Source organism: Syngnathus typhle, linkage group LG4, assembly GCF_033458585.1.
Source record: "Syngnathus typhle isolate RoL2023-S1 ecotype Sweden linkage group LG4, RoL_Styp_1.0, whole genome shotgun sequence".
In the NCBI taxonomy this organism is placed as follows: domain Eukaryota; kingdom Metazoa; phylum Chordata; class Actinopteri; order Syngnathiformes; family Syngnathidae; genus Syngnathus; species Syngnathus typhle.
The window spans coordinates 21,334,488-21,352,678 of record NC_083741.1 but is presented as its reverse complement, the minus strand read 5'-3'; the positions used below and the strand labels follow the sequence as shown (position 1 = coordinate 21,352,678).

Genomic DNA, 18,191 nt, shown 5'->3' with positions numbered 1-18,191 from the left:
AACAGAATCAGTGACCAGTTCTACCCTCACTGGAAACAAATCCAACTAACCGGGCCAATCTCTGACTTTGGTCGTACGAGGAATTAATGGCCTATATCAGAGGTTCTAGTATCTTATACCCCCACAGAACTCACAGAGTGACATGGTCACCTCTCCTCAAGGACCCTGCTGGGAATCTAGAACTGGTCCACCGTTCCTCCTGAATTTGGGATTTGATCCAAGTTTACTTTCCTGTACTCAAAACGTCCAAATTCTGTCATATTGTGAATTTCACCTACGTTCTTCCTTGGAGGTTCCACTGTACATCATATTCAATTCCAAACCATACTCACTGTAGACCAAAACCCAATAGACGTGTGCAAATGTGTGTCCACGCTCGCTGGTGTATCATCTGTGTGTTGTCGTCCGACTGACAACGACAACTTTACACCATCGACTGTTTTGTATTAATTGGCTGAGGGCATATTTGCACACACAGCAGCGAGATGTGATTATGCCAGAGAGAAAAGGGCAGGAGAAAGCCCCCAGGCTGTTTTTTTTTTTTCACCCCTCCTCCCTAGCCCTGCTTGGAAATGGTATGAGCGCTCCGGGTTCAATTTACTTTCTCATTTCCCTAACATTGGCCAGCAAGTGAAGCTTGAAATAGGTTGGCCAACAAAGTGTCGGCGGATTGACACCGCATCATGCCTCATAAAACGCCGCGGCTCTGTTGCTTCTTATTCATCTGAGCGCTTTTCGTGTTCCCGTGCTGAATACCGACACACAAACACACACTCGGCATTCATCCTAGCTTATTATTGAAATGATTTAATTTTTTCCGTGACGATGGCTTCTGCTCCGCGGTTGCCAGTGGCAACGTGCGCTGCTTTTCACCCTCGGAGGCAGGCAAGAGGAGGCACTCTGAATTTTACAAATATAATGAGTGAACATTAAAATACGGATTATTAAAGAAAAAAAAATCTGCTTTACATGAATAATTAGAAAATGCCGGTTGACTGTTAGTCATTCATTACGTTTTCAGCGAGGCTGAAAATGACATTTTCTCCATTTGTCTTTTAGTTGATTTTTTTCAGGAGGTAAATAAGGAGACTGGACAAAAATTTGAAATTTGTTGCCACAGGGGCGAACGTTAAAAGGTCCTACTGCATCAAATGATCGTAATTTTTATTCAAGTTGTATTTTAGTTTAAGCACAGGGGTTTGTCAATCTACTGCCCCCTGCTGTTTTGGAGTGTTATGTTAGCTAACTTCCACATAGATGTATATTTTCCATAGCAAATTGTTCGCACCTAGCTTGTAAGATCCTCTAATGCAAGATTGGGAGCTGCGTTGTTTGTCTGACGTCCAATGTCTTTTCGCCCACTAGGTCCGTTGTCCGTCTTGCCGCCAGTCTGTTAACTAAGCTGGTGGACAGCCTTGCTCCCAGTATTACTAGTGTTTTAGTGCATGGCAAGCAGGTAAGTGGACACGTGGGCACCAGGGAGATCCTGGGGGGGGAACTTTTCTGGATTTTTCTGACTAAATTTTCCAAATTTAATTCCCCTAAAAAAACCTCTGAGACGTGATATATTTAGGGCTGTATTCTGTCTTCCAATTTTCTACATTTATTTTTTATTATTATTAATCTGATTTGATTTGTTTTAATTTTGGTTTATATATATATATGCATTAATTTGTCAATTTGTACTATATTGTATTCAGTTTTTTTTTTGTTTCTTTTAATTTTATTAAATAATAAATTAATATTTTATTTTAACTTTTTAGAAATTTTCATCCAATTTTATTCTCACACATGGTTTTCCCCGGCGTGGCCATAATACCACAACAATGACTGATTGGCTCAATGATTATCCTATTGTTCATTTTAATGTTCACTGAAAAAAAAACAGAACAAAAAACTGAAGTCACGTTGGAGCTCCTCGTGCCGTTTCCTCCTGCGGGAAGTACTGGTCACCGCATGTGCACTCGCTATTCATCACGTCTCATGTCCGTGTACGTGCCCGCTGATCCTCTCATGACCCCTTCGAGAGTGCTTCCACCGTTCCGTCCCAAGTGTTCCTTACAGATTAGCCTCCTCATTTGGAGTGCCTCGCTTATCTAGCCTCATTTTTCGTTTTACTTTCGTTTTTTTTCATAGCTGCGCGAACACTTTTAGCCTTTCATTATGCTCAAGTAGCTCAAGGTGTGCATCTGCATATAGATTGCCTTGACACAGCCTACTTGCAAATTTGGCGATGCCTTCTCTTAGTTTTGATCAGGAACAGGTTTTCGTTATATTCTGTTTATTCAAAAACTCTCAAAAGTTTTGATATTAAGTCCTCTATTGAAAACTCGTCGCAAAAGTTCTTCAAGACTGACGATAGCACTAAAAGAACAGTTCTGAGTTGCTGTCGGTAAAGTTGAAGGATGATTATTCAGCGAGTTGTTACAAATCCATAATGTATGGAGAATGGAGATGGCTGCATGTACGTGGCATGACCAACCCCACCATCCCCGGATATCTGGAGACCTTTCTAATTCCAGGCGGGTTTTTCCCCCAGGTGACCCTCGGCGTGTTTGGCCATGAGGAGGAAGTGATTTCCAACCCGCTGTCTCCCAGCGTCATCCAGGGTATCATCTACAGCAAGTGTTGTCCACCAGGGGGCGAGCGTGAGGCTGTCCTGCAGCAGGAGTTGGTCATCCACATCGGGTGGATCATCTCCAACAGCCCCGAGCTGTTCCGCGGCATGCTCAAGATCCGAGTTGGGTTGGTTCTATGATCTCTTCTACGTGTTGAAGTCGGTACTCCAAGCATCAAGATTTTTATCACCAGATAGTCTTTCAAAATGTGATGAGTGGAGATGAATAATTGAAAACCCTTTTTCTGCAGTTGAGCAGTTTTCCTTGTAATAGCAGCGTTCACCACTAGATGGCAGTCAATGCAGAAAAGCTAGTAAATGGCGGGACTTTCTCTTCTCCCCGTTCACTGCTACTTCCTCATGCGTGATGTCCACAGGTGGATTGTCCAAGCAATGAAACAGGAGCTGAAAATCCGGGCGGGAGACATGCCCCCCCAGGACATCTACCAGCTTTCTCCAAGTGATATCAAGCAGCTCCTATTGGATGTGCTGCAACCTCAGCACACGGGCAGGTACTCAAACGTAGCCGTCATCCGTGCTGTTCCTTATCTGAAACCTCATTGCGTAATCCTCTCCAATTTTAATTATTCCTTATCGATTTTTAACACATTCATCTACCCCTATCTGCCGAAACGCTGTTTTTTTTCTTAGTGATTTTATCGAATCCTCGTCAACCCGGGTAGACAATTTCCTCAACTCGGCTTGGTTTTGCCTCCCACAGATCTTGGCTCCACCGCCGGCAGATCGACGGCTCTCTGAACAGAACCCCTCTGGGATTTTACGACCGGGTTTGGCAGATTCTGGAGAGGACTCCCAATGGGATTCTGGTGGGAGGGACCCACCTCCCCCAGGTACCTGCTGGATAGACTTGATAGTGGTGCTGGAAGGCATCTTTGCGGTGGAGTACTTGGACCAAAGGTTGATCAGTTGTTATATTTTCATGTATTTTTGTAGCAACCGACGCTGTCTGACATGACCATGTATGAGATGAATTTTTCTCTGCTGGTGGAGGACACGCTGAAGGGCATCGACCTGCCTGAATTCAGACAGATCATCGTGGAGGTAAACAACTTAATGGCTTGACTGAATAATGTTTTTGATGCAATAATAATTCTTTTTTATTTTATTAATTTTTTCAAATTAAAAATATTTCCTGCTTTGAGATAAATGAAAACAGTTTGAATATGTAAATTTATAAGTAAATCACTGCAATACAGAGTATAATTAATTTTGAATGATTAGCTTTTAATTTTCTTTGAAAAATTGAAAAAGATTCTGAGGCTAAAAATCTATTAAAAATATGTACGGACAATTTAACCTCATTTCCCAATTAATTATTGTGTATTTGTGTGAGCAGCTGCTGATGGTGGTGTCCATTGTGCTGGAGAGAAACCCAGAAGTGGAATTTGCCGACAAAGTGGACCTGGACAGTCTGGTGAAGGAAGCCTTTGCCGACTTCCAACGGGATCGCAGTCGCTCGGAAGACGTCAAGAAGCAGGTAGGAAGCCTTCCACTCCCTCGAATTTTTCCAAAACCTCAGCATGTTCCTCCCCGACATCTTTTTAGGACGACATGCAGGCCTTCTACAATACGCCGCCTGTGGGCCGGAGGGGCACCTCCAGCTACCTGACAAAAGCTGTCATGACCCTGCTCCTGCAGGGAGACATGAAACCCTGCAAGGACGACCCGTGTTCTGTCAGCTAGAAGCTCAGACACTGTTTTTCCGTCAGCCGACTCGCTCCTTTGCTTAGATCAGCATGCACTGAGTGCATAATAGGGGAGAAACACCTCACGATTGATGGAAAGCTAAACGGTGGAGACTAAGTAGCAAACGTGATAGTCATATATAGGTTATTCTGTTAAGCCTTAGCGTAAAAGTGAGGTAGACTGAGAATCTTGCGATTGAGGGCAGCTAGTAGCAATTTTTTAGTCTTTATACTTAACACTTGGCAGATGTTTCAGAAACGGTTAGCTTTTGAACGACTTGCTCTTTATTTAGATAAAACAAGCTAAGCTATGGAACTGGACAAAATGATCTCCACAAACTAAAAGAGCCAGTGACCTGTTTGTTTCAAACTATAAGTGCTGAATCATGAAATGATTCCAGGGGGCGCTGTGTTATTTTTGCCTTTTATGGTTGGTCACCAGATGTTGTTTTGCTGCACCCACCCGCACGCAATGATAGCTGAAATCTTTCACAATTTAATGTCGTCCGTCTGCCGAGTATTTCAGACATTGTTATGGGTCTAATCGTCCCTAACAAATTTTATTGGGGTAAATAAAACTGGCTTTGGATATTGATCAACATCAATCAATCAATATCCAAACAACCGCGTGCCCTTTGCGAGTTTACATAGCAATGCTAGCTATTAGCCAGTGTGAAGCTAAGCTGAAGCAAGCTACAAGTCCTCATAACGTCTTGCTCATAATGGTGCCTATGATTATTGTCAGAAGCATGTTTTGCTGCTAATTTAGAAATCAACTTTGAATGTGAATTACGTCATTGTGTTGGCATACATGCTAAATGTTTTGCATGCACAGATATTTTTATTTTGCTAGGTGGCAATAATACAAGGATAAATACTCATTTGAAAGCATTATTGTGTATTGTTTAAGATTTCATTAAGAATTATATGTTTTTCCTTAAGTCAAATACTTAAAAATACTACTAAAATGTCTCCCTTTCAACAAAATGGCCGACTTGCGTTTAAGGCTCTTGAAACTTTATCTGTCGGTCTACTTCTAACAAACGGGCCATAAACAGAAGTTAACCACTGTTAATAGTAAAAGTAAATAACGTAACTTTTCTCACACAAGGCGAACGTCTTGTTAGACGCATGTTGGCAAAGAGTTACAGAAGCTCCGAAAAATAATTTATTTAGTTAGACCAAGTTACAAAACAAAATGTCGCCTCCACTTGACATCCCGGAGAGAATTTTTAATCAGCGTTTTAATTGACTTTTCTTCTTGTCGCTAATGGGCTGTGCACCTTGAAACAAAGATGTTATTTTTAGGGGCGAAGACGCCTCCTGGCAAACAGCGGGGATCCATAATATTGAAGGGACATAAACTAACCATCATTGGGGGAGTGCGATGGCAACTCCCCCACCCTTTTTTTCAGTCATATTGTTCAACACTGTTATTCTTGTCAGGGATAAGATCCCTCTTGATTTTGAAGGACATCTGATACAAGACGATGAAGCTAAACTATATATCATCTATCATATCAGCTCAATGTCTTTCCAAAGACATAGATGGCCCGTTCTTTTCTCTGTGGACAATACACTCGCTGGTCAACATAGAATCTATGTAATAGATGGATGCTTTGTGTCTCTTGATACGTTTGAGCTGTAACTCCATATCGGGTCCAAGGTGACACCGATGGATCATCATGACAAATTAAGCAGGATCATATTTGGGAAGGTTGTGAATCATGGCTGAATAGCACAGCAGCCCGGGAGGATAAAAGTCCATCACTTAGCAACACAGTTTAGCGCTTTCGACCTTGTTTAATGATTTTCAATGAAATACAAATATGATTGGAGCTTGGTGAGCAGCCGCTACTGGACTGGAGACAAATTGCAGCGTCATTTCACGCATTTGAAGGGCAAAAATAAGGCAGAGTCGGTGGAGCAAGGCACAGATTGAAAAGGACATTTGCAGCACACCACCAAATGGAAAGCGCTGCGACTGAATCAGAAGCTCCCAGGCCATGCTTGACTGACACCCAGGCCTGACACTGTGACTCCAGTGGAGGTGCCTGGTAACGCACGGATTTCTTTATGACCAAGTCCGAATGTGTGACGTCACTGCAACAGAAGGTAGCTATGCTTTTCGTACTGTTAAGCGCCATGACTGTTACAGTTCTTGTAGTACCATCTCCAACCGCCAGATGGTAGTAGACTGCAACAAGTGATGAGGTCCAAGCAATCTGGTTAGGGATTCTAAAAACCTGATAGAGATGATCAGCCACCATAAAAAAAAAAGTTCATCTTCAATAAGGTCAATTGCAATTTTTATTGAACATGATTTATTCAATGAACCTAACAATAAGAAACAGATTTCAATGCAATATTGTATTTGTTTGGAGAACATAAAGACAATTTAGCTTTTAATTAAGCTAAAGTTTTTCTTTTCATAATCATTTGAAAACAATGTTGCCTTCAATGAACCAAATATCTGACTCTTCATAAACATCAAAGACCGTATAATTTATTGTCTTAATTTTTTAATCACGTTTCAACAATGTATTTCTAAATTCTGCCCACTTGGAACGTCTGAATTACCGACGGCATTCTTCCATAAACAAAATGATACTTTCCTCGTCTGTCGAGGAGTGCTAAATGTTTTCTCTGAAATTTGTCCCGCATACCAGACGATGCGGTATCGCAGGGTGGACTCCATGATGAAAATTGCATGGTTTTGATGTTTTGGCGGGGCCCGTGTGGCAGGAGTCAAAAACATGTTGTAAATAATCATCTTCAGCCGTGGTTTTGTATACAAAGTCATCGGCAGCCATCTTGACAATATTCTCAGTATGGTCTTTTCAAAAACATCGAATAATTGGATGAAATGAATGTTTTAGTAGAAAGTCAGTCGTATGTTATACAAAATCAATTTTTGTCACCATGCATCAAAGTATCAAGGTGATGTCACATCTTCTCAAACTGCTTCGCCAACTAGTCGGTGGCACTCAGCTGAGCCACAGAATACTCGCTCATTCACTCCAATCAGGGCGGAAAATTGCGAGACAAGAGCCCCACCGCCCCGCACCGCATACACCCGGGAAGGCCAACCCCCCTCAGCGCCGCCCGCCCCAACTTCGCACTCCCTCGCACTCTGCTACCCGGATGACTGGCTTCCTGTGGGCCCGGCGGCGCTTGAAAGTGGTCGGTGGCATCAGACAGAACAAGTCGGGCCTCCATTGTTGGCTTTGAAGCAGGAGGGGAGGGGAGGGGGGGTCTTTGATGAGCTCATGTGCAATGCTCTGGCTGACATTATTTAGCGCCGCCAGTGTTTGGTCGCGCTGACATGCAGCCCCCTTTTGTGGCCATGAGAACGCGTGCAAAAAAAAAAAGCAATGCCGCCGTCACACGCCATTAACGTCGCATGAAGGAATTGACAATAAAGCTGACTCTGACTCTGACTCTGATGTTGACAAGTCAAAGGCCGCCATTGTTATTCATAACGTACAGATCACGATTGTCATTACCAAAGAAGCACAATGCTACCATGAGAAGTATCTACTAAAGGCTTTCCGTGGCCAATCCAACATTTCAGGGCCTTCAAAAATGAAATTTTGAATGAACATAACATACGTGTTTTTGTCCAGGGACAATGTAATCGTCTTTCACCGTTCATTTGTAAAAAAAACGTGAAGAAAAACAGTTTGACTGATTGTGATTTATGGCGCGGCCAGAGACACTTGGGCTTTGTTTTAAAACAATCAACCTACGCGGTGAAAAACGCATACCGTACATACCATACGTGTAATAAACACACAAAGGTTTTACATTCAAGGAACAAATTACACGTGAAGTACTTTCATGCCCACTGACGTACAGCACACCCGCATTCACGCCTCAATGAAGTCTAAGGCCTGGGAAGATGTCCTTGCCCATCATCCAGAAAGTACATACGGTATTTTTTATCACTTTTGTTCAAAGAATTAATTTTTTTCCCTTGTCATTTGGGTTAGCATTTGGAACCCCAGGTTCCAAAATACGGTAGTCGGATCGTACTACTGTATTAATGTATGGAAACAGGATTGATCTTATTCCGATATGTTAATCTTCTGCGAACCAGGAAGTAGCAAGAAAATGGAGAGAAAATATTTTCATCATTTCCTGTTTAAAGATTCATGTTTATGTTTGAACATGTTTATTCATGTTTAAAGTTTCTCATTTTTGTCATTAACATCATAATGACCCCCCCCCCCCCCCCTCCCCCGGTATGGCCATTCCCTCATAGGCCAATGAACCAGGATGTAGTCACATCCCAGAACCTAACAACATTAACTAGTAGGCACAAAGACGTATATTGACATCCGAAAGGTTCCCAAAGTGTCTAAAACCTTCACTTGTTCTGTTTATTCCTCGCTCATGTTTGACTTTTCTTCAGTACAAACATTGAGAAGCTTCCATTGTTAAGCTTTAAGCTAGTCAGCATGCTTCTGCAATATCCTGCTCTGTCGGGACAAAGAACGTGTGTGTACACCGAAGTCCCTCCTTCATTGCTTTTGTTCTTTTGTATGAAGAAAAAAAAGCAAGCTAGTAATCTTAAACTTAGTCCCATGAGCGAATCTGCTAGATTGATATCGATGTCGATCGTGGTGATACGTCGATCAATGGCGGAATGGTGACATCAAAGAACTCTGTAAATACTGACTGGACTTCTCCCATTGTTCCTTCCTCAATTGTTCTGTTCTCAAGCCATCTCGAGATCTTGGCGTCATTGAACACAAAAATAAATATCTTTCTCATTCTTTTGGCTTCACGCTGCATTTTCCAAAACAAGTGATGCGTATTTATATTTAAATATATATATACACGCATCAAAGTATGGCCCTTCCCTTCCAGAGGAGCCACAAATGAAGAGGATGAGATTATCCTCCAGAAGATACGATCTAAAAACAGCCTCACCCCCGTCGCGGCCTGATGAACCTGCTGGCTGCCGCGTGTATTTTTACACGACATGTTTATCCTCCATCCTGTAATTTGGTCTCGTCTGTCCTTCTCCGTCTGAAGGAAGGAAAATCGAGTGAGCATGTGGCTGCCGACCACCGCGACGTGGATTCTGCGAACCATGAGGCTGAAAAATAGGGGCTCTCGAGGATTGGACTTGGATACCCCGAGAGAAACCGTGTCAACCTGGACCACAGTGCTCCCCCGGGAATCAGTCCATCATTCAAATATCACGTTTGGGTCGAGCCAATCGTCTCAATTAGATGGCAACGTGGGACAAAGGAGGCAGGACAAGCGTCAATTAAGCGCTGCCACCACGGGGACCTGCACTCTGTCACGTCCCCCAAAGATCTGGGAGAAAAAAAATTGGGGAATCCCTCCCTCGGATGGGATCCAGCCAGTAGATATGGGTCACGGTGTGGGTTGGCTGGGATGGATTTGGGTTGGTTCCGGGAAACCGATTTTAGGGTACTTTGGCAGGCGCTGAGTACTCAGTTGTCTTTGTGGCGTGGTGGAGAACACAAAACTCCTGGTTGAGTCCTCATTATCTCATGACCTCTGAAGTGAGCCGCCGAGGCCCGGACGGAACGGAGGTAGGCGGCCGACGGGGTCTTTGCAACGTGTCCCGCTCGGACAACTTTCGCGGCTCATCGAGCTCGCTGAATAGGCGACCGGTGGTGTCGGTGAGAAAAATTGAGCCTCTGATCTGATGAGTCAGAGCACGAGATGTCAAGCGAGCGAAGATAAATGCGGCACGCCATTTTTGACACCAACCGATGAGGCGAATCAACTTTGGTCAATTCACGAAAAATCATGAGTGAGAAAGTATCACGAGTCCAACGCGCTAAGAATCAAGTGTCATCGGTCAACCCACAAAGGGGGAAAGGTGAAACTCGTCATGGCTCAACGCACGGATTACTACGGGTCGAAAGACCCTTGGGACAATCAACAGGGGTTCAACTCACAAAGTATCAACCCATGAGAGCACCGAATGTCAAAAGCCGCGTGGGTCAACCCACAAGCACGTGGGTCAAGCCATAAAACAAAACCGAAGCAACCCAGATCGTTTTGTTTTGAGCTCCTGCATGTCGACACAAAAGTGCAGACTCATGGGACACGGGGCCTCGTTTTTATCACTCGATACCCGACGCCCGTGGCCCCTTTAGAGTGCAGCCGTCAAAGTGACGCAAAACAAACGCTGCCCCCCCCTCACCCATAGGGGTGATCGGGAGGGTTCAAGCTGCTCCCCTTACATGCCGACAAGTGAGCGTCATCGTAAATCTACTCCGGTGTTCTCCAGCAAGATTTCAAAAATGTTTTCCTCTCGTGGTATACCACGGGTACATTAGTCGTGTATTTTACCCCTGCATTTTTGTGTGCATTCAAATACATTTCCAAGGTGTTTAATGGGGTTTAAGAATGTGGAAGTGGTAACTATTAAAAAGAAATGTTTGGTGTCTAGATATCGCAGATTTTCAAAAATGGCGGATGTGTCCGTAACATATCCGCTGTGCAACATGACTCAATCCTAACAAGGGCGTCGGTATCCTGTGTCACGCTTTACCCTGTGGCTGGTAATTATTTGGGGCCAGTGATTGGCAGTGAATAGGACATATAATAATAATAATTATGATAATGATAAAAAAGTAGTTTACTCCACTCACTTTCAAAATGTCAAATTCACCATGAGACACGACACTATTTCTATTCTATTCTATTCTATTCTATTCTATTCTATTCTATTCTATTCTATTCTATTCTATTCTATTCTATTCTATTCTATTCTATTCTATTCTATTCTATTCTATTTAGATTGGTCTTTAGATTTGTATTTTCTGATTGTTTTAATTTGAGGTATTCTGAAATAATTTTATTTAAATAAATTCTTTCAACCTGTCAATTTTTGTGCATTCAAAACCTTGCGAAAATTGTTTATGTAAATAAAATTGTACATTATAACTGGCGCGGGTGTCGTGCCACTGCTCTCACAACTTCTTTTTTTACTCTCTGAAGAAGAAACCACCTGTCGATCAAACTTGTTGCTTTTTGGCAGCTCCAACATCTCATTTTGCTCACAATTGTTTTTGTTTACACCAAACAAACCGCTGTGGTGAAATCCATCTTTTTCTCAACTTTGTTCTATTTTTTCCCCCTTCAAATCTCTTCACTTCAAATATTTACAAAAACAACTTTGAGTACAAGTCTTATATGCCAAACTTTTTTGAAGTTGCATATTTGTTTTATTATATAGTTTGTTTGTTTTTTATTTATTTTTAAATAGGCGCTGCTGCCTGGTGACACAGCAAACATACCAGTTCGCACCTCGAGCGTGACATCATCAGAAGGTGTCGACTGGTACAAGGACCTGTCACCTGACTGGTACCTGATGACAAGATCACTCCCGACTTTGACGTCAATGACAAAAAAGGGTTTGTGTTTTCAAACAAGTGTTGAGGTTTCAAATTAAGATTTGAACCCGGTTAGGGTCAGGAATCAAACAAGGGTTTCTGAAAATCCATCATTTGAAAACCAATAAATTCAGATAGACTTGTGTGAGATTGCAAGCGTGTTTGTTATAGTGCATTTCCGTTGCAGATTTGGTTGCGTTAGCATATCGTGTTACCTTAGCCGTCACATCGCCCTCCCAGCAACACCTGCCACAGGAAGCGGGCAAACCACGAAGAATTTGGCCTGCCTGCCAGGACCTCTGAAGTGTGATGTGATATCATAACCTATGATGTCATCTGCTACAATATGATATGGAAAGATTTGTGGCAGTCTTACATGTCTTCCGTTCCAGAAAATAGTTCACCAGAAGGAAATAGAACTCTCTTTACGGATCATTTACATGACATACTTTTCAACACAATGCAGAAAGCTGCAATTTTGTTAGCTCTGGAAAAGTTTGAGGACGCTCAACATTCTCCAAGCAGACAATATTGTAAGGTCCCTATTGTATCTATAAAAATGAATTTAATATTCTTCCTTGGCAAAAGCACCTTCCTTCCTTCCTTCCTTCGTTCCTTCCTTCCTTCTTTCCTTCCTTCCTTCCGTCCGTCCGTCCGTCCGTCCGTCCGTCCGTCCTCCCTCCCTACCGTCCGTCTGTCTTCCCTCCCTTCCTTCCTTCCTTCCTTCCTTCCTTCCTTCCTTCCTTCCTTCCTTCCTTCCTTCCTTCCTTCCTTCCTTCCTTCCTTCCTTCCTTCCTTCCTTCCTTCCTTCCTTCCTTCCTTCCTTCCTTCCTTCCTTCCTTCCTTCCTTCCTTCCTTCCTTCCTTCCTTCCTTCCTTCCTTCCTTCCTTCCTTCCTCTCACATCCATTCTTCTCCCCCCCCGCCCCCTCCTTTTCTTAATGTAGTTAATTAAAGCATGTTTGTAATTCGACACCGCATTCGCGGCAATGCTTGTCTCAGCATGCACCAAAAACATTGTTGAATTATTCAACACACTAACTCGCTCATGTCAGCATTGGCATGTCGTTGCCTTTTGGACTGTATTTAGTCTTAATCGAGAGCACTTTGCACCTGAAGTGTTGAACATTCAAGCACGGAGCATCCAAAAAGTGTCGCGTTAACTTCACGCGCATTCGTCAGCTCCAGCGCGTCCGACTACGCGCGCGCACGGCCCCGTGTGGGCGTTCCGAGTGCGGCGCTCATCTCTGGCCAGCTTTTCCACGCGTGCTCTTGTGATGCTGCGAGTTGATTGGTGCCAAATGCGCACAACTGACTCTCCCACACGGGCTCAATCACTCATTCAGTCAGAGTTGGCCGGACTACCTGCCTCACACGAGTGGACCCCACCTGAGGTGGTCCACGATGCGCGCGCACTGCGCGATGATGGCAGTACTGGGCGCGCTTTTACGTCCCTTGCGCTTATTTAGGAGCCACCGGGAGGTGTGAGTTCTCCCCGAACCCACCACGACCACCACCATGGACTGTCTGCTTCTTATCATTTGGACTCTACCTTTGCCGCTGGTCGGCTGTGCCCCAGTGCGGCTGCTCTCTACCCTGCTGACCTGGAGCCTCATCAAGGTAAGTGAGTCAAAACCCATAGCACATGTGATTTATGTCAATTATGTCAAAGGTCCTCAGACTTTTAGGTTTCATCAACATCTGTCAGGAAATAATTCTGTCTCAGGACCACGGACGCCAGTTTGAGAACCTCTATTTTATGTCATTTATGCATTACCTATTGCTATACCTGTTTATTTATTTATTTATTTATTTATTCATTCATTCATTCATTCATTCATTCATTCATTCATTCATTCATTCATTCATTTATTTATTTATTTATTTATTTATTTATTTATTTATTTATTTATTTATTTATTTATTTATTTATTTATTTATTTATTTATTTATTTAACAGACACTGCACATATGCTGCACGCACGCCTCCCTGCACAGTGTGTCAACCAACTACTTTTCTTCTTCTTCCTCCTCCAGCAGCCACGGGTTAAATCATGGTGAGTGCTCCACTTGCTGGTGTTGTCTGGTCGGTTTAGTCGGCTACAACTTCCCAATGATAAATGTAAATACGGAGAAAGTGTAACCCCAGTTGCGGCAAAAAAAAAATTCAATTTGAATCACTGCATACTTTGACCGATTCTGTACTTCCATTATTTTTGGTTCCAAAATTCTTCCCAGTGTGAGTTGCGCTTGATTCTTAGAGGTTTGACTGTAAATACCAGACATAACCTCTGGGATGGCTCAAGTATGTTAATGCTTCCCAGTCCTCAAAGGGCAAATTAGCAGTGTGACAATCGGGGTCGAGCGTGTCGTGAGGTCCCCAAAAAAAATCTGAGATTCCCTCTAGGCCAAGTTGCTTTGTATTTCTACACTTTGATTTATTGGGGGCCGGGCAGAAAAAAGATGGCGTGCTTCTCAAAGTGTTGAAGTATGACAGGAAACTAAATGAAGCTCACTGCAACCCTATCGTTAACTTTTATTTGCTATGACAGGAAGGGGAAATGAAATATTTGCTAGCTTCTTTTCTCCTCTTTTGAACTGCATCAAGTGATATGTAGCGTATGTCCGATGGGTCGCCCGAATGATTGGAATAGACGCTAACTCACTACATCGCCATTCATCTAGACTAAAATAATCTAAGACAGTTTACATTTCTTTTAATACATCAGTCTGAAATATTATTATTACATCTGATCGCCCGAGGCTCAGTTTCACTATATTTGTTTACAGTAGTTAAACTTCCTGTCCTTTATCCAATATGTTCAGTGTGGTAACATTCTGGAATGAAAAAATCTGAATATGAGTTGATACATTAGTACATTCATAGTCTCACTCGAATGTAGTCACTGATAATGATTTCGGAAACCCCTTTATATTTATTTTACTGTAGGAAGTATTGGCGCCTGGTATCGTCAGCCTTTACGAGTAACCAATACCTCCAAATGAGGCCGGTATTAGCCAGATACCGAGTAATGATAATACCAAAGTGGTTGGGGATCGTAGTTTATGGTATTCTTGTGTTTTAAACTTTAATGTGGTGGTGCTCAGTCACTATTTGCTAACTTAAAGGAAATGGCAAACCACGCGGGGAGATTGATCACTGGTCGATCAGAGGACACAAAGAAGTGCCACCAAGTAGGGATAAATAGCACCGAGGTGCAAAACTCCCTCAAAGACAAGGACCACATCAATTCTCAAAGGTTTTGTTGAACTTCTAAGGGGCACAAAGTCCTGTCACTTGGGTTGGATTGTTTTATGGATTCTGTTTTGGGTACCTCTGGAAAAGGTGCAGTTACTTTAGAGTCCAATTGGTCCGCTGGGACTTTCAGATTTAGCAATTTAGCTCTTTTTTTTGACCCAAGACATAGACTTGGACCATGACTCATGTCCTCTCCCCCACTCAGACTACGCCTTTGCCACCCCGGTGGAGGTGGACGCTCAGGGCCAATACTTGAGCCACGATGTGAGCCGGCGGGGCCGTCGCAGCAGGAGGTCTGCGTCCCAGTCCTCTTCCGTGCATTACCGCCTCTCTGTCTTCGGCCGGGACCTGCATCTGGACCTGCGGCCGTCGTCAGTGGTCGGCCCTGGCTTCACGGTGCAGACGTTGGGCTCGGACGGCATCGCCACGGTAACCAGAGGTGACGGGTACCACGACTGCTTCTATCAAGGATCTATCCGGGACCTGTCATCCTCCTCTGCGGCTATATCGACGTGCTCGGGGCTGGTGAGTCTTCTATATTTATGTGTGTGTGTGTGTACCCGTACTTCTACACATCTCTCCTGCCCCCCAAAAAATCTTTGGATTAAGTACAAAATAAGGAGCGACTGCATTCAAGGGCGCCGGAGGCGGGGTGGGATTAAGGTGGGATTACAAACAATGCGGCAGAAGAAGAAAGACATATGAGAGGGAAGAAAAGAGGGTGACATCATGAATGGCGAGCGAGAGAGAGCGAGTTAGGGAAAGTGTTGAGCAGGGATAATGTGGAGCCATTGTCCGGCCTTGGAAGCTCCCAGGGAGGTCGTATCGTCCCTTTTGAAAGATGGACTGTTCATGTCAAAGGGCTTTGGGCAGAACAAAACGGGGAGAAAGGAAGAGTAAGAGCCTCTCCTTCTTCATCTTGTTGTCTCTTGAAGAGGGGAAGTCAGCTGGGGATTCTGGATGGGAACCAACTCTGGAGCGCTTTGGGTCAAACAGATGGAAGTGTAGCAAATGAGGAGACGGTATTAAGAGCGGCGCGAGATGATGAGGGATTTTAGAGTCTGGTTAATTGTGGACCCTTTGTAATTACATTCTGCGATCACTACTTGAGTGAAGTGAGCAGGGCTCTCGTGTTGAGGAGAGGTTTTCTCATGTTTGGGCTCCTGAACCTATTGACCCCCCATCAACGCCACAGGGACCGCTTTGTGTAACGCTACATAACAAGTTTCTGGTTTGCTGTTTATTCATTTGGTTAACCACATTCAAAGTATTGTTTTGACAAATTGTTAAAGAACCACCGTAAAAGCAAACCCCAATAAATCCACACAAAAAATGTCACTTTCCCGTTTAACCAGTTTAAAATTGAAGGCGGTGCCAGTTGAGATGACATGACGGTGCGAATCCGACGTCTACAGCCTTTGTTCCCCCGCGACGCCGTCGTTGACACGGTGACGCAAGTTGCGACTTCCGCCGAGATCACAGACTCCAACCTACAAATTACGTCCGCCCTTGCTACGCACCCGACTCCCTGCGGTGTGCGGGGGCTTTTCCCGACCCCCCCAACGGTGATGTTTGATGTTTTTGAACGGGGACACTAACTTCAACCAAGTGACTATCTCCTGGAAATTATTTTTTACTCAACTTTGATATATTGTAGAATTACAGATGAAAGCAGCTTCTGACAATTAAAGTGAAAGGGGGCGGGGCTATAGTATCTGGAAAGTTTACCTGCAGGATTCTTAAAAAAAAAAGCGCTGGTATGTCAACTGTTATGGATGATTTTATTATTTTTTTTGGTCGGGCAAGAACTTCCACCATCTTTCCTCACCGGGTTGGAGTGACACATCAGTGAGTGATCTCCGGCCAGCATCAAGCCCATTTGTACCTGTCTACTTTGTGTAGAGGCCAACAAATTGGGCCGCCCCTCCTTCTCTCGGGCCCGGAGCCGCTCCCTGGTGGTCTGCATGTGCTGACAGTGATGTAGTGCCCACCGTTGGATGCCAGCTTGAGAGGAGGCAAAAGGATGGGGGCGCTCGGTTGGGTTCTTCGATTGGCCGAGGGATGCCGTGTGTGTCCTTTGTCGTTTTTCTCACACAAGACTAATGGGCTCTGCCGAGGACTTCAAGTGGATGCAAACTGAAGTCATACATCAAAACTTGAGCCTCTTGTGTTGCCCTATACATCTATTGGAGTAGTGCAATAATGGGATTTGTTGGCCATGCGATTAAATAAAACAGAAGTTTCTTTGTTTGTCTCTTAAAGTCATAATTAAATAGGCCACCGTATCCGTTTGTCACAGTAGCCTTATTTTATAGTATCATTTTTGTTATGTTATTAGTGTTTTTATTTTTTTTAGTCGGGCCATTAATGGGTTCATGTATTCTATTTCGCAAATTGCGAATGTATTCTCTACGATGAAGAGATTCCTGATGAGGTTCACAATGAGCTCGAGTTGAGCCACTTGAGCGGTTCGATGTCGGCACGGTTGCGTCAAAGCATCTTCTGTCGCCACCTCCTCGTTATCCCGTTTGGAGCCAGCGGGGCACGCGAGGACATAACCCTCAGGGGCCCATCCAAATGGAAATTGTTATCAAAGCACTCTAACTGTTTCACTTCTACACGCAGAACTGGAAGTAACGGCGCAGTTGTGATGCTAATGTTGTCACAGCTAATGACAATTAGCATCTTAATGCTGCTTAAATGAATTGAACAGGAGTTGGTGAAACAATACTTTACAGACATTATGTCACTTGAACCAACTTTTAGGAATTGAATGTTTAACTTGAACATCTTGAATTGTTGTTTGGCCGTTTTATAGTGAAAACTGCTAGCACCCAGCAATATTTTTGGAAAAAGGGAAGAAAAATCCTCCCTTGGTTTCATCGGATCAAAACGCCTTTATTTTATTATTTTCCAGTATTTATTCTCTGTCAACATACTCTGGCACCGCTGGCTGCCGGTCTCCTTGCTCTTCTAAATATAATATTACCACCTTGTGCTTCTTCCTCTTACAAGACCCATAATTCTTCTGGTCACATGACTCCCCGCAGATGTGCAGTAATCACTGGTTTGGGGCTTCTGGCCACTCGCCCCCTCCCCCTTGTCTTATGGCGTGTAAGCACTTAGTCATTTGCGTCATAATTTCATGGTAGGAAACCTTAAAAGCAGTTTATATTAAGGACAGTTTAGGAGATTCAGTCAGCGGGCTTGTACAAGAAAAAAAAAA

The 18,191-nt window shown here is 43.6% G+C and overlaps 2 protein-coding genes across 4 annotated transcripts in view; both read left to right on the top strand.

The window, feature by feature from the left end:
- The window catches only part of phkb (phosphorylase kinase, beta), a 28,871-nt gene extending 23,658 nt beyond the window's left edge, over positions 1 to 5,213 (top strand). For 2 of the 3 annotated variants that reach the window (XM_061275800.1, XM_061275803.1), the window contains 7 exons: positions 1,366 to 1,456; positions 2,540 to 2,745; positions 2,995 to 3,129; positions 3,339 to 3,468; positions 3,572 to 3,679; positions 3,975 to 4,115; positions 4,184 to 5,213. In XM_061275800.1, the coding sequence (XP_061131784.1) occupies positions 1,366 to 1,456; positions 2,540 to 2,745; positions 2,995 to 3,129; positions 3,339 to 3,468; positions 3,572 to 3,679; positions 3,975 to 4,115; positions 4,184 to 4,321 (949 nt within the window). In that variant the 3' untranslated portion in view covers positions 4,322 to 5,213. The remainder of the gene's footprint in view (positions 1 to 1,365; positions 1,457 to 2,539; positions 2,746 to 2,994; positions 3,130 to 3,338; positions 3,469 to 3,571; positions 3,680 to 3,974; positions 4,116 to 4,183) is intronic. The other variant, XM_061275801.1, reaches the window with a different exon arrangement.
- A 7,738-nt stretch (positions 5,214 to 12,951) lies between these two features.
- The window catches only part of adamts18 (ADAM metallopeptidase with thrombospondin type 1 motif, 18), a 28,923-nt gene continuing 23,683 nt past the window's right edge, over positions 12,952 to 18,191 (top strand). The window contains exons 1-3 of the mRNA XM_061275799.1: positions 12,952 to 13,326; positions 13,667 to 13,763; positions 15,171 to 15,490. Coding sequence (XP_061131783.1) covers positions 13,225 to 13,326; positions 13,667 to 13,763; positions 15,171 to 15,490 — 519 coding nt within the window. The 5' untranslated portion in view covers positions 12,952 to 13,224. The remainder of the gene's footprint in view (positions 13,327 to 13,666; positions 13,764 to 15,170; positions 15,491 to 18,191) is intronic.